Source organism: Drosophila montana, unplaced genomic scaffold (assembly GCF_035044405.1).
Source record: "Drosophila montana isolate Dmon_TW-CO22-7 unplaced genomic scaffold, ASM3504440v1 contig_3218_1, whole genome shotgun sequence".
Taxonomy (NCBI): domain Eukaryota; kingdom Metazoa; phylum Arthropoda; class Insecta; order Diptera; family Drosophilidae; genus Drosophila; species Drosophila montana.
Genome location: NW_026998098.1, coordinates 991,842 through 1,006,814, shown reverse-complemented (window position 1 = coordinate 1,006,814; position 14,973 = coordinate 991,842). Strand labels below are relative to the sequence as shown.

At 44.9% G+C, this 14,973-nt stretch overlaps 5 protein-coding genes across 8 annotated transcripts; 2 read left to right on the top strand and 3 right to left on the bottom strand.

Annotated features, from left to right (window-relative positions):
* Positions 1-46: 46 nt before the first annotated feature.
* Positions 47-1,189, bottom strand: asf1 (histone chaperone asf1). Its single transcript, XM_064689419.1, has one exon. It carries the CDS (start codon positions 915-917, stop codon positions 255-257), a length of 663 nt encoding a protein of 220 aa, XP_064545489.1. The 5' UTR covers positions 918-1,189; the 3' UTR covers positions 47-254.
* Positions 1,190-1,694: 505 nt separating this feature from the next.
* On the top strand, positions 1,695-6,793 carry l(3)76BDm (trafficking protein particle complex subunit 8 homolog l(3)76BDm). The gene is made up of 8 exons (XM_064689400.1): positions 1,695-1,927; positions 2,165-2,326; positions 2,391-3,312; positions 3,733-3,981; positions 4,045-4,507; positions 4,561-5,476; positions 5,543-5,968; positions 6,036-6,793. The coding sequence occupies exons 1-8, from the start codon at positions 1,762-1,764 to the stop codon at positions 6,677-6,679; spliced, it is 3,948 nt and encodes a 1,315-aa protein (XP_064545470.1). The 5' UTR covers positions 1,695-1,761; the 3' UTR covers positions 6,680-6,793.
* Positions 6,794-7,033: 240 nt separating this feature from the next.
* PIG-F (phosphatidylinositol glycan anchor biosynthesis class F) lies at positions 7,034-8,333 on the bottom strand. The gene has a single exon (XM_064689418.1). It carries the CDS (start codon positions 7,975-7,977, stop codon positions 7,267-7,269), a length of 711 nt encoding a protein of 236 aa, XP_064545488.1. The 5' UTR covers positions 7,978-8,333; the 3' UTR covers positions 7,034-7,266.
* Positions 8,334-8,638: 305 nt separating this feature from the next.
* On the top strand, positions 8,639-12,716 carry Lon (Lon protease). Of its 4 annotated transcripts, none has more exons than XM_064689402.1 (9): positions 8,639-9,088; positions 9,151-9,409; positions 9,473-9,947; positions 10,201-10,330; positions 10,391-10,695; positions 10,752-11,174; positions 11,247-11,966; positions 12,043-12,232; positions 12,290-12,716. In XM_064689402.1, the coding sequence occupies exons 1-9, from the start codon at positions 8,744-8,746 to the stop codon at positions 12,536-12,538; spliced, it is 3,096 nt and encodes a 1,031-aa protein (XP_064545472.1). In that variant the 5' UTR covers positions 8,639-8,743; the 3' UTR covers positions 12,539-12,716. The 4 variants fall into 4 exon arrangements, with proteins under 4 accessions (XP_064545472.1, XP_064545471.1, XP_064545475.1 ...); XM_064689401.1 differs by having other exon boundaries at positions 10,177-10,330; XM_064689405.1 differs by having other exon boundaries at positions 8,640-9,088; positions 9,527-9,947.
* LOC135433384 (venom protease) lies at positions 12,621-14,651 on the bottom strand. Its single transcript, XM_064689417.1, has 6 exons — positions 14,480-14,651; positions 14,242-14,414; positions 13,764-13,900; positions 13,375-13,708; positions 13,065-13,310; positions 12,621-13,001 (listed from the first exon to the last, which is right to left on the bottom strand). The coding sequence occupies exons 1-6, from the start codon at positions 14,565-14,567 to the stop codon at positions 12,729-12,731; spliced, it is 1,251 nt and encodes a 416-aa protein (XP_064545487.1). The 5' UTR covers positions 14,568-14,651; the 3' UTR covers positions 12,621-12,728.
* Between the last annotated feature and the right edge of the window lie 322 nt (positions 14,652-14,973).

Here is a 14,973-nt window from a genome sequence, read left to right as displayed (position 1 = left end):
CTGCTTAGTTTTTCACAGGATTCCATTTCCGCGGGCGGAACTTAACTTTTAAGTGATTTTCCTTAAGGATTTATTTAATTAACAGCGATGAGGTTTAAATTACATTACTTAATTAATGGGACCAGGAGCTTGTGTTTGGGCGGGGGGCTTACAAGTCTTTGCCACTGCGTATTTGTGAGTGTGTATGTGTATGTGTGTGTGTGTGTGTGTGTGTGTGTGATTGTTACAGTTAAACTGCTGTCGCCGCTGCCGCCTCAACATTCCATGGCAAGTGAATTGGAGTTCTCGTTGAGCGCCTTGACGCCATTCTCCATTGGCATGACCAGGCTGTTGTCATCCATGGCCGCCTCATGGTGAACCGACGCCGACGTAGATGTTGACGGCCCATCGTCGTGCATCATGTGGCCATCGTGTCCATTCTCATGGTCGTTGCCATTGCTATTGCTATGGCCATCGTCCCAGTTGATTTTGAAGCGTGTGACGCGCGGCTTGCTGGCCAAGATATTACGGGTCAGTTTGTCGAAGAGCGGCTTGGGCGGCGGATTTTCGCGCATCTCTTGATCGGCATAGTCGTTGTTCACATAGTACCCAACACGCACAAATTCCTGGCCGCGATACGAACAGGTCAATAGAACAATTGTGACGCCGACCGCATCTGGTTCCGGAATTTTGCTAACATCTGGCGGATCGGCTTGGAAGACGAATATGTGACGGCCCTCGGGCACCGGGCCAACGTAGATAGTGTCCAGCACTTGGTCATACTCCTCAGACTCCGCGGAGCCCACGTAGATCATTTTCCATTCGAGATCCTCTTTCAGCTCCTCAATGCATTCGAATGTCAATTCGAACTGAAACGGATTGAAAAAGCTGCTAGGATTGTCCAGCACCACAACGTTGGTAATGTGCACCTTAGCCATGCTGACTGTACGCGCGGGGGCCAAAGACTTCTCTAGACAAAGATGACGCTGAACGGCGCGCTTTTTTGTTCGTTTTGTTGCGTGCGCTGTTGAAAGAGCTCAAAATACTAACTCAAAATCAACAAGCGCTAAAGAAAGTTCCTTCTGAGTCGGCACGTATTTTCTAATCAATTAATTCTCGAATTTCTCAATGTTTTCAAATTTATTTTGCGGTGTTTTGCAAAAAATGCAGCAGATTAACTCAGTGGACAGCGAATGACAGCAGCTGATAGAAGGCTTTCCCGCCAATTCCAGCTGTCAATACACGTTCAGTCTGCACGATACGACGCTGTGCATGTCTGGCAACGCTAAAAATACTAACAGTTTTTATTTACAGATTCTAAAAAAGTATCTTTAATTCCATTATATGACTTGGTTCCCATTAATAAATATATGATGCTAAGAATTGCAATGCTAAAATGTAGCCGATCATAAGTGTATATCATTTAAAATTTTTACGAGGAGCATAAACTGCATTCTGAATTGAGGAGGATGCAAGCAATGCACACGATGTTAGGCCAGCTTATCAATTCTAAAATCTCAATTTGTTCATCAACATGTAAAGATACAGACAACCCAAACCAGGTTACAAGTCACAAACAAACAATAAAAGAATAATATTAAGATACTTTTATTAACTATGTATGCCGGTTGTGCGGATTTATTGAACTTTAAATATCAGTGTGACCAGCTGTGGTATTTAACCATAATTCAAACTCGCAAAACTAATTTTGGTCACACCGCGAATGATAGGCCGATTTGGGAGGTGTTTGTGTTTGTGTTAATATAAACCAATATATTAAATATGATACATCTGACAGGCCAAAACTATAATGCGCGTGATATAATAAGGAACATATTTTCGCCATTGATTGGCGTGCTGAGCAGCAACTTGGCCGATGAGATATGCCATCGCAACAACTTGTCCTTCGTGGAGCTGCTGCAGCCGTTTGCCAAGCTGCCCAATGACGGTGAGTGAAGAAAATTAACTGGGTATGCCAGCCTGAAGCATGGAGGAGGAAACACGTAACAACAAAAGCAACTTGAACCAACCCAAGACCATTTATTAATGGATCCTGAACCTAGGAGGGTGTCGGTGCTGGGTTTGTCAATCCCAACACTAGCATAGCTACTGTTTTGGGCAATATGAAACGTTTGGTGATCTTTATATAAATTAAAATGGTAATTTCCTTTTGTCTGACCCACAGCGCACTTTCGGGATGTATCCGGAACGACTGTCTCTGTGCGTGGCCTGCGTCTCAATTTTTGTGACGTGGACTGGCGCCCACCACAAACCGTGCTGGCGCGGAAAATGCTGAACGAGTCGGTGACAAATGCGCACAATGAAAAAACAAGGGTCGCTACAATTGGTAATTATTACTTGAATTTAATTGTAAATATACTTTTTAGTTACGCTTAACATATATTTTGCAGCTGGCATCGATCTAGAGGTGCCCACAGCGGAGCCTTGGTTTGAGCAATGGCGGGAAACCTTCTTGACTGTACAGTTTCCGGCGGAGCACGAGTTTACTCGTCATTTGTTAAGCTGCCTGCTTGTATTGTCCAGCGCCGATACACAGATTGTTGATACAGCCCTTAAACTAACGCAGCGCGTGCAGCAAATGCAAAACATAACGCCACAGAAGCTGCCCAAATGGTTCCAGCCCACAGAGGTGCTCAACAGCTACGTGGTGCTGCACGAAGCTAGCCAAGGGGATCTTTCCAAGGCGCAGCAGGGCTTTGAGCTCTTGAAGTCTACATTTGGTGACAATAAGTGCTTCCTTGTTTCGATTAACTCCAACGAGGGAAATAGCGCCAGCGATATACAGGACTTATGGACAAACTATATTAAACGACAGCCGAAAGCCGATCAAATAACATCCAGTGAGCTCAGTGCGCCCAAATCACCACAGGAAGCTGTCTCGGTGATAAGCATGCCGGCAATGCAAATGTCGCAGCTAATGGATAGTCAGGTTGCACAGGAAAACGATCTCACCATGCTGCATCCGCTTAGTCCCATGCAAGAGAGCGCCACCGAGGCGATCAACTCCAAGTTCAGCATCAGCAGCGAAAGCATCGCCTCGCAGACAATCAATCCGAATGTCTGGGCCAACGAGCTGGATGCGGATGCACCGCATGGCGGCTGCCTGGCTGCACGCGATGTTGATAATTTGCGTCACTTTGTGCAGGATTATGCGGTGCGTGCTTTAATACCCTACGTTGAGCATCTGGTGGTCACACTCAGCGAAGGAGTCACAAATAAAAAGGGGGTCAGCAAATCGCTGCTAAGTGCCACAAAACGTTGGTTCGTCACCAGCAAACCCGGGGCAGGTGCCAACAATCAAAATGCTGTCATGTAAGTCGCAATTAATGTACAATGACTAGAAAGAATCGGCTAGGATATATTTTGTACGCAGCATAGAATTGCCTCAAGGCGTATGGAGGTAGGCATTATATTAATTCCATATCAGATATATATGTCGTGTGAAGGTAATTCTTAATAGAAGACGCCACTTTTAGTTGAACTTAAAAAAAATGACAATGGCTTTAAATCACATACCTAAATTATGAAAATTGCATAGAGATCTTTCTGTTAGACTCTCTTTCTTAACTGATTCATGCACTTACTATCTCGTATTCTCGCTTTATCAAATACAAATCGCCTTTCTACTCGATTTTCATGATCTCAAATATAACCTGCAGATTTTGATGACGTTATGTAAAGATAAATGTATATAAATATATAACTAAAAAACTGCCTTTACACAATTCACAGCTATACGAATGAATCAGCGGAGCTGCAAACGCGTAAACTGGGCGATCTATACTTTATGTTTGGACACTATAATCTGGCCTTTCAGTCGTATCACCAGGCCAAGCGAGACTTTAATGCGGACTCCGCCTGGCAGTACTATGCGGGTGCTTTAGAAATGGCTGCACTGTCAGCCTTTATGCTGGGAACAGCGCATCGCAAGACTTACGACTACATGGAGGATGCCATCGTTTGCTATTTGACTGTGTGCAAGTAAGTTTTCCATCTTCCTTATCGGTTACTTCAACAAAATCTACTACTTTTAATTTATCATAGGCTTCAGCAATTCGCCACACGTGCCACGCTGCTGAGCATGGAATGCTTAAAGACCGCGCGCCAGTACGGTGAGGTGGCCAAGCAGCTGATACGCATGACCAGCGAGGAGTCGGATCTGCGTTCTGCGCTGTTGCTCGAGCAGGCAGCATATTGTTTTCTGGTTACACAGCCGCCCATGCATCGCAAATATGCATTTCACATTGTGCTCGCCGGTAATCGGTATTCTCGGGCGGGGCAACGAAAGCACGCCTATCGCTGCTATCGTCAGGCCTATCAGGTATTCCAGCAGCGTCAGTGGAGTCTAGCCGAGGATCACATACAATACACAGTGGCCAAGCAGGCGTATATGCTGAAGCAGCTGGAGGAGGCGAGTCGCTCCTTTGCCCATTTGTTGCGTCCAGGCAGCTTGCAGAGTGCCCAGCAGCAGAGTAGCTTTCTAAAGGAGTACATACAAACGCAAAATGTAAGTCGGTTTTCCCTATTACTTATTTATTTACTCAATTTAATATATCGCAGGAGTTACTCAAGCGCAGTCCGGAGCTTGGTTTGTTACCACACGCTTTGCCTCAAGTAGTTCAGTCCTCGGTACGCGTGCTGACACTTGTGCAGCCGCCCAGCGTACAGCCGCCACAAGTGCCAGCCAGCAATATAGATATAAACTCGAATTTGACCGCTGACGAATCAATTTGGCACAAGATTGAGGAAATGCTGGTCATCACAGCCGCATCGAATAAGCCATTTGTATTTAAACCTTCGCGTTATTTGTACACCAAGCAACAGCCGGCCACAGAATGTCCGCTGGCCGTGCAGGGAGAGCCCATTGAGTTGGCCGTGACGTTGTCCAACAGCGTTCGCTGTCCCATTTCCTTGTCAGAAATTGATGTGTTGTGGCGGCTCACGCTGGACAATGAGGAGGTACTCTCTAATCTCTGCTTATACGAACAATCGTCGGACAGTGCCAGCAAAGCGGCTGTAAGTGCGGCCATCAAAACCAGCTGTCTGTCAGCCTTAGAGCTGGCGGAACAAGCAAATCAACTCCTACATTTCAAGCTAACACCCAAGCTTACCGGGCGATTATCCATACTGGGCGTGGTCTGTCGCGTCGCAGCCAAGGCGGAACCAACAGCTAGCTTGTTGGGTCTTCTGCAGTTTGAGACACAACGCATTAAACCTTCGACGGCTAAACAATCCTCCCAGACCCTGCTGGACAACAGGCTGAGCATTAAGCTAGTGCCGCAGGTGCCTTCCCTGAGCGTCAGCTTTAGTCCAGTGCCCAGCGAGTTGCTCGCTGGTGAAATTGTGCCCGTTTCAATAACACTGCGTAATTTGGGCATATCACCAATCGAGGAAATCTATTTGGGCTGCGATAATCCGCGTTGCCTGACCCTACTCGACCAACAGAATACTGAAATGCCACTAACTATACTGAGCTGTGAGTAAATGATCTTTAAGTTTACCATTTGAGAGTATTAGAAGTTTTCATGCTGCTTTTTTACAGCACTGCGAAACCTCTCGAATGACAAGCTGGTCAAGGACAAGGAGATACGACGTCAACGCGTTTTCCGATTGCTGCAGCGCCCTGGACAGGCTGCACTGGATGCACAACAGGGACACACAATATCCATGTGGTTGCAGGCACCGCACACCGCTGGCGCCTTTACCCTACGTCTACTCTTTTACTATGCGCTCCCAGCTGCTGCGAATGCACACATCAAATATCGTCTGGTTCGTCACATTTGGCAAGTGCAGGTGCAGAGTTGCCTGCAGGCGGAAGCCACTTGTGTGGTCAGTAATGCCGTGACCCGCGAACTGGGTCTAGATGTTAGCCTAAAAAATGTGCATGCGGCACAGTCAACGGAAGTGTATATTAATTCCTTGTCCTTGTACTCCAGGGAGTATTCGTTGAAGCCACGAAATTTATATAGTAAGTCAACTTGGAACCAAAAGACTAAAAATTTGGGAATAATGGTATTCCTTTCAATTTCCTGCAGTTATGAACAACATGGAATTGTGCGCTGGCCAAGCTGGTGCCCATTGCCTCAAATCAGTCAAATGTTGCAGCTTTCAGTGTCGACTGCAGGGCAAAGAGATGGATGAACTACAAGATATGCCGACACTTAAAACCCTGTTGCAAACACGCTTGTCACGCTTAGATATTATGCCGGCACAGCATGCGCAGCAGTTGGAGCAGCATGCGCCTCAGCTACAGGAACCGCACAGCTTTCTGGCCAACGAGGAAACCGTTTACTTCAACACAAACATAAGTACGGAGGAGTTCAATGCCAGCATTGCTAGCTATGAGCCGCATGCCACCATAGCGCTAAGCTGGAGTGCGCTAGTTCAACGAGACGATGTGCAGCGAGTGGCCAGCGGTCTGCACTTTATTAAGCTGTATAATCTCTACGAAACCGGCAGCTGTCCAGCCGTTGGTGAAGCTTTGCTTTGGCGTCGACAGTCCACAAGCGAGCCACATAATAAGCGGGAATTCCAATTGCCAGAAGATGCTGGCAATGAAGCTGCCAGCGAGCCATTGGCCGATGATGACATGGCTGACTTCTGGGAACCGAATGAACACTATGTGGCTCAGCGCTGTCTGCTTGAAGATGAGACATTTGTGCTATCAGCCAGAGCCTAGGTAAGCTTAACAACGTTCCAAATATTGTGTCTTTTGCATGTGATTATACAGATCTACATAGCTAATAAATTGATTGTTAATCTACATGTTATAATACATATAAGATACCTGCAAGCACTGGATAAAGCACACACATTGTATAAGACATAAACTAATTTAATTTTCAAATGGTATAGGAGAACTGAACTTAAGTCTCAGAGATCGAGAGATCTGCGTCGATCGACTTAGTCCCTTCTCCTTGTCTTTTACACTTGTTCAACTATTTATACCGGCTAATTTTCATATGGTATAAATATGAAAATTTAAAATTATTGTTGGAATCAGGACACATAAGAAAATGTCTATAGACGGAGATGTGTTAATTGTTAGTTTATTAGTTGATTGAATTAAAAATGAATTAATTGTACATGCTAATAGATTGCTTACTCATGTAACGTTAAAGTATTGTTAATTGCTTTTTTGGTATATGTATGTAAATCATAAGCAGTTGACTAGACAACGATGCGGTTTGCTTCAATAGATGTGGATGTCATGGCAGCGCAACGTAAATTTCTTGGTGGCAGGATATATTGATTACATTATTGGATTTAAGCACGTTTCTTGCTCATGTAAACACGTCCGCACGCATACAAGACATGCGTACAAGCATAAATATTGCCCAGAGCGCTGCCCAGCAGGGCGCCAATCACATTTGGTATGGGATAAGCCTGCCAGTCACGTCCCCAGTCCAGCGGAGCCACCACGCTGCCAGCCCAAGCGCCCAGAATGCCGCCGAGCGCATTGTACTTGAACAGATGCAACGCCGTATCCTCGCATTTGGTTATAAAGTCTGGCTTCTCGCAGAAACACACCTGCAAAGCGCCACCGCCGCCGAGTAGGAAAACTGTAGGGGAAACCGTTAAGAGTGTCATCAGCAGCGACAGCACAAACGTCTGCTCGTAGTTAGCCAACACTGGTGCACCCAGAATGATGCAGATGAAAGCGTAGAGCAGTGTGCACAAAAATTGCAACGTTAGACCACCGAGCAATTCGCGTGGCGTGAAATAAGTAGCCTTTTTCTGGCGCTGCTTGGCAGTCAACACGCCATCCTCAATGCGTCCAAAGAAGCGGGCTAGTATTACTTTGAGCAGTTCGCCAATGAACACAATTGGTACAATCAGTGAATCCCAAAAGCTGCCCAGATGTGCCCAATTCCGACGGTACTGCATGTAGGTCATGCATATCAGTATTGTGGCCAGGCTGAGTGACACATGGAAGAGCTGGTGCTTGGTCTTTTGCTGATCGAAACGTGATACCATATTGCCCACAAAACACGGAAAGTTGCAAGTATTTTTCTATTTACTTTCGATTTAGCTAAGGATGTGTTGTTAGCGACAAGTCGACAGTTCGATATGAAGTAGTGATGTGTAAATAGTACAAAATATCGATGAATAGAACCAAGAAAATATTTACTACGTTGTTAATTTGAACTAAACCAAGTTCTATATAAAAAAAATAATGTTTCGAAGAAGACATCCACAGACAACCACCGTGGGCCCCAATCCAGTGACTTATATTATCATATTTGGTAGATGACAATTTCGGGTAGACATTAAATTTAGCCCGAACCTCCTTATCTTCGGCATGAAATATTTTCAGAAAAAGTTAAATTGTTTCATTCAAATTTTGAAAAGAGATGTCAAAATAAGGGTGAAATCAAAAGCAAACTTTAAGGATGTGTAAGACCGGTTTCATAGGTCGAACCAATACAATTACCGAGTAAAATATTGATTAATCATTATGTTAAGATATTGCGAAATGTTAAAATGACAAACCAGTAATCTAAATTGATTTAAATCTAGAGTAGCCTCAATTTTTGGAGCGCATGAACCAGACTATTAATCCAGTTACTTATAAAAATATATATCGATATCACATATCGATTGTTTTGCAGCTAATTCGTCGCGCGGTGCTGTCATTTCATCAGCGCTATCACATAATCATTTTACACTTTAATTCTTTGCTGCTCCGGCACTTGTTTTTTTTATTAACTGGCATTCGTTTGTGTACAGAATCAATTGCAAAATGTTCACACGTGTCATACGAGTTCGCTCAATGCTGCGCGGCTTGTCCACGGCGGTTGCCTGTACCCGCAATCGTCATACCCAAAATTGCATGGTGGAATACTTCAACGAGGTGCGATTGCTGCGATACAAGGGAGCTCTGTCTGTGATGCAGACACAGCGCTTCTTTAGCCGAAAACGGGGCGATAACGAAGATGACCTTATGGGCGAGCCCGAACTTTTGGCTGATCACCGTGACTCGCAACAGCTGCCGGCGACCGTTGCCGTACCGGATGTGTGGCCGCACGTGCCCATGTTGGCGATGCGACGAAATCCTCTATTTCCGCGTTTCATGAAGATCGTCGAGGTTGGTTGCTTAAATTCGAAATCTATTATTATTTATGTTTAAGCGCTTGCTTTTTTAAATAGATCTCGAATCCGATTATAATGGATCTGTTGCGTCGCAAGGTGAAGCTAAATCAGCCGTATGTAGGCGTGTTTCTTAAGAAATCCGACGGAGAAGAGGAGATCATACACAAGCTGGATGATGTCTATTCTGTGGGGACATTTGCTCAAATCCAGGAACTACAAGATTTGGGCGATAAGCTGCGCATGGTTGTTGTCGCTCATCGACGTATTAAAATAACCGGCCAAGTCATGGATGATGTGCAGCCACCTACAAAGCCAGGTAAATGCCAGACATAAACACTACCCAAATATTGTGACAATCGCGTCGTCTCTTAACTCCCAGTGAAAATGACTACTTTGCATTATCCACTATTTAATATAAAATTACGCATCCCAGCTGAAGATCAATCGACTGGTGCTGCTGATGCAACAGCAAAATCAGCCAGTCGAAGCGCACGCAAGTCCCGAGGACGCACCCCACGGCGGCAAGCACACAAAATAAACGATACAACCACTGCTGGGGAGCTTGCGCAGCGCCAAACGCTGGAGCCACCGCTGCCCAGTGGACGTGTGGAATCAACTGAACCACCTAAACCGACCAAGCCAGTGGAAGAACTTGCAAAACCACCAACAGATGATAATGCTGGAAAGACCACGGAAACGTCTACAGCCGCTCCGCCTACTACGCCGCCCGTTCTCATTGTGGAAGTGGAGAATGTTAAGCAGCCGGCGTACAAGCAAACCGAAGAGGTCAAGGCCCTTACACAGGAGATTATCAAAACTTTGCGCGATATTATCACTATGAATCCTCTGTACAGGTAAGAGCCAATCTTCAGATAAGCGAAGTTTTATAATATAGCCATATTTCAACATTTCGCACTAAATCGAATGCTGCTTCTAGACATTTCTTTAGCCGTATTATATAATATTTTTTATGGTAAATAGTTTTGGTATTTTTAATACGACTTGAATCGAGCTAACTTATATAAATTTTGCTTTTCAAGCATTTTGCATGATCAGCATACTACTAGTTCATTTACCTAATAGGAATGCCGATTTTTGTTATTATAGAGAAAGCTTACAGCAAATGCTGCATCAGAATCAGCGAGTGGTTGATAATCCTATATACTTGTGTGATTTGGGCGCCTCATTGTCCGCTGGCGAACCAGCCGAACTGCAGAAAATTCTTGAGGAAACAGATGTAAGCATTTGATTTATGTTCTGTGCCTTTGACTAAGCCCATCCAATTTGTTTCCAATAGATACCGCAACGTCTTCTGCTCGCACTGGCGCTGCTCAAAAAGGAATTGGAGTTGTCGCGGCTGCAGCAAAAGATTGGACGCGAAGTGGAAGAGAAGGTTAAGCAGCAGCATCGTAAATACATACTCCAGGAGCAGCTGAAGGTCATTAAAAAGGAGTTGGGTATTGAAAAAGACGATAAGGATGCCATTGGCGAAAAATATCGCGAAAAGCTCAAGGATAAAACTGTGCCGGAAAGCATCAAAACTGTTATTGACGAAGAGCTGACCAAGTTAAATTTCTTGGAAAGTCACAGCTCGGAATTTAAGTGAGTCGCCAACTTTTACATATTAATGCATAGCTCATTAATTGTCTTTATTCTAGTGTTACACGAAACTATTTAGACTGGCTCACCTCATTGCCTTGGGGCGTCATTAGTCCCGAGAATTTATGCCTTGAAAAAGCCACCGAAATTTTAAACAACGATCACTATGGCATGGAAGACATTAAGAAACGTATCTTGGAGTTCATTGCTGTTAGCTCTCTCAAGGGTACTACGCAAGGCAAAATTTTATGCTTCCATGGGCCGCCAGGAGTTGGCAAGACGAGCATAGCAAAGTCTATAGCACGCGCCTTAAATCGCGAGTACTTCCGCTTCAGTGTCGGTGGTATGACGGATGTGGCAGAGATTAAGGGCCATCGTCGCACCTATGTGGGCGCCATGCCTGGTAAACTTATACAGTGCCTGAAAAAGACCAAAACGGAAAATCCGTTGGTGCTTATCGATGAGGTTGACAAGATTGGCAAGTGAGTAAACAAACGACCTATATAATCGATTAGTTGTGGTTAATATACATATATCTTTCACCCAAACAACAGAGGTTATCAGGGCGATCCTAGCTCTGCACTGTTGGAGCTCTTAGATCCGGAACAAAATTCCAATTTCCTCGACCATTATTTGGATGTGCCCGTCGATCTGTCACGTGTGCTATTTATTTGCACAGCGAATGTGATAGATACCATACCCGAACCTCTGCGCGATCGCATGGAACTCATCGAAATGTCCGGATATGTTGCTGAAGAGAAGGTGGCTATTGCGAGACAATACCTGATACCACAGGCCATGAATGACTGTGGTCTAACGGAAAAGCAGATCAACATTACAGAGGATGCGCTTAATATGCTAATACGCAGCTATTGTCGTGAATCTGGTGTGCGTAATCTGCAGAAGCAGATCGAGAAAGTCATACGCAAGGTGGCCTTCCGCCTGGTCAAGAAGGAGGGCGAAGAGTTTCCTGTGAATGCCGATAATTTAACAACGTTTTTGGGAAAGCAAGTCTTCAGTTCCGATCGCATGTACAACATAACCCCAGCTGGTGTTGTAATGGGCTTGGCCTGGACAGCAATGGGTGGTTCGTCCTTATACATTGAAACCTCCAGGCGTCACATACGAGCCGAGAAACCTGAAACCAACGCCGGAGTGTTACATTTAACTGGTAACCTGGGCGATGTGATGAAGGAATCCGCACAAATTGCTTTGACCGTGGCGCGTAACTTTTTGTACACGCATGACCCAAAGAACAAGTTCCTGGAGCAGGAGTAAGTAACAAGCATTATAGTTGTTTATTTAATAACTCATCTCATCATCTAATAACTAATCTATTGGACTTGACAGACACATTCACCTGCACGTGCCTGAAGGCTCTACGCCAAAAGATGGACCCAGCGCTGGTGTTACCATAATCACGGCCTTAATTTCGCTGGCCACTGGGAAGCCAGTGCGTCCAGATGTGGCAATGACGGGTGAGGTCTCCTTGAAGGGCAAGGTTTTGACAGTGGGCGGAATTAAGGAGAAGACCATTGCGGTAAGTTCGTTCGAAACCAATTTTAAACAACACCACTTTCAATATTTTATTGTATAGGCTCGTCGCAGCGGCGTCACCTGCCTTATTTTGCCTGCTGACAATAAGAAGGACTTTGAGGAGCTGCCCAAGTTCATAACCGATGGCTTGGAAGTGCACTTTGCCAGCGAATACGTGGATGTCTATAAGATTGCCTTTGGAGACGCAAAGTTAACGGAATTTCAAGGCGAACCTAACAACACATCTGAGGCGGCGCGTATTAAGATACCAAGCGCAGCCACAGCGACTGCAAAACCTCACAGCACATAGTCATAGCCACTAAGTTTAGGCTAAGCATTGGGTTGGGCCTAGGGGACACACACTGAGTTTACATATACCACTTAGATATGGCTAATGTTAACCAATTTATTAGTATTGACATAGGTATATGTATTTAGAGCAAAGCATTTGTTAATCTAATGCCAAGTAAATTGAATGTAAATTTTAATATATGTTCATCTTATATATCCGCATTGGCTATGACCCACTCCAGATAGCGATCAACGCGCGTGTAAATGCCTGGACGCTTCGGTTCGCCACAGCGCAAGCCCCAGGAGACAATACCAATGGTGACCCAGCGCTGATTTGGCAACTGCACGAGCAACGGACCACCGCTGTCACCCTGACAGCTATCCAGGCCACCCTCTGGATGTCCAGCGCAAATGACCGTATCCGGTATATGATCCACAATGGCCGCTTGGCAGTCCGATTGCTTCCATATCGGCAAACTTGCCTACAAAATGGCAAAGATAAATATTGTTTTAAATGGCAGACTCGTGACTGTTGACAGGCTTACTTCCATGAGTATCTTGGAGTGTGGACCATTAAAATTGAGCGTGCCCCAGCCCATGACAATGCCATTGCGTCCCGTCCAGTCTTCATTTAGCGGTGGCATGCATATCGGCCATATATATGTATTGAACAGTGTCGGCCGCTCGATGCGTATGATTGCAATATCGTTTTCGTATGTTGTTGGATTATAGTCGATATGGAGCACCATGTTACCAATGCGAAAGTCGCGCGCGCGCGTCTCATTCAATTGCTGTTCGAATTGCACAGGAGTTTGCGTTAACATATCAGAAATAACTCAACATATATATATTTACATGCGTATTGTACTCGCCCAGTCGTACAAATATGTCCTCCTTGGGACACTTGTACAGGCAATGGGCCGCCGTTAACACATGACGATCTGTGATGAGCACACCGCCGCACCAGACATAGGTATACCCCTGGCGAAGCAGCGCCACCATCCAGGGCCATTCATCGGACTCCGCTGGACGTCCGCCACTTATTCTAGGGAATTGCCGTGTAGTAATGCCGCATCCCCGACTCTCGGGACGATTGATAATGCGCGGTTCTTCATCAGCGGAGCTGCTCGCAATCTGTGGACTAAAACGTGACGCAGTCGACTGATCCGTACAGCAAATACCAATGGTACTGTAAAAATGAATCAAGCTTAAAGTAAGCTTTAATTATATAATGTACCTGTTACCTTTTCTCAATAACGCACAACTGGGAGACCAAACGCCAGACATCATCCTTCAACTCCGGCATGCGGCAGTAAATGATGTGCCGACAGCGACCGGTTTCGCCAAGCGACGTGCGACAGGCACCAAAATCCTTATTTTCCTGCAAAGTTTATGGTGTTAACAGACTCGCCTATGAACTATGGCGGCTAACCCAAAAGGAAGTCTCTGTAGTTCGAGCCTTCCGTTTGGTTTGCCGTACTAGATTGTCCACCTTGTACCCAGGTACAAAGTTTTCCTTAACACTTATATACCCAATTTTTAATTTCATTTTTTTTTTTTAGTTTTATTTTGGTTCAAAGTCAAGGATGTTCGGTTGATGATTTAAACTTGGAACTGTGAGGTAAAACCTGTCTTAAACTAGTTATAATATAATTTTAGTTTTATGGCTATTTTATAATCATAAGATTTTCTTAGTTCTGGCTTATAAGCCTGACTACTTACCAGTATTGGGGAAGCACTTTCAGCTGGTGCCTGTCGCTTGCTTAAACGATGACGTGCTAAAAAGTCGGATATGCCGGCATTGTCATTATCATAACTAGCATTAGTCCGGTTGTATTGCCTATTCTCTGCGGCACCCCAAACGAACTCATCATTGTCGTCTAGGTCCAGCAGATCTGTAGCACAAAAGCAACTAGGAGTCAATAAGGGAATTGTTCTCTACTCCAGCAACTTAACCCACCAATGTACTCCGTTGAGTAACTCTTCGCCAGCGTCAGCTCATATCTGAAGCTGAGCAGCACCACGAATATTAGATGTAGGCACTTCATCGTTGCCTTGAAAACTGAATGCGAAAAAAATATTTTTCTCGCAAATGAAATTGAAATTTTTATCGCGTGCCGCTTCCGTTGCCAGCAAGCGTAATTGTGTTTTCGAATAACTCTTGAGAAGCTGATGGAGCTGAACACAGTATCTCAGGCTTTCGTTGCCTCTCTCGTATATTTCTCTCTGTCCTCTCCAAGCTCAGCTTGGATTGCAATGGCTCACCTTGCTTGTGAACTTGTTTGAGGCGTTGACACTTTTGATTTTTCCTTATAAAATGAATTTTTTGTATGAGGTTTTCAAGTCGCGTCTTAAAAGTACGCAGACACGAATCCGACGAGATATTTTAATACCGAAAGCTCAAGCTCTAGAGAGCGTTTAAGCACGACTCCGACACTGACTGCCTCTTTATAT

Excerpts from the sequence above, each read along its gene's own strand:
- asf1 (XM_064689419.1), bottom strand. The coding sequence starts at position 917 with ATGGCTAAGGTGCACATTACCAACGTTGTGGTGCTGGACAATCCTAGC.
- PIG-F (XM_064689418.1), bottom strand. The coding sequence starts at position 7,977 with ATGGTATCACGTTTCGATCAGCAAAAGACCAAGCACCAGCTCTTCCAT.
- Lon (XM_064689401.1), top strand. The coding sequence starts at position 8,744 with ATGTTCACACGTGTCATACGAGTTCGCTCAATGCTGCGCGGCTTGTCC. Across the intron at positions 11,175-11,246 it reads GAGGTTGACAAGATTGGCAA|AGGTTATCAGGGCGATCCTA; the intron begins GTGAGTAAACAA and ends CCCAAACAACAG. Across the intron at positions 12,233-12,289 it reads TTAAGGAGAAGACCATTGCG|GCTCGTCGCAGCGGCGTCAC; the intron begins GTAAGTTCGTTC and ends TTTATTGTATAG.
- LOC135433384 (XM_064689417.1), bottom strand. The coding sequence starts at position 14,567 with ATGAAGTGCCTACATCTAATATTCGTGGTGCTGCTCAGCTTCAGATAT. Across the intron at positions 13,901-14,241 it reads AAAGTGCTTCCCCAATACTG|GAAAATAAGGATTTTGGTGC; the intron begins GTAAGTAGTCAG and ends TAAACTTTGCAG. Across the intron at positions 13,311-13,374 it reads TGGGCGAGTACAATACGCAT|CAATTGAATGAGACGCGCGC; the intron begins GTAAATATATAT and ends CAATTCGAACAG.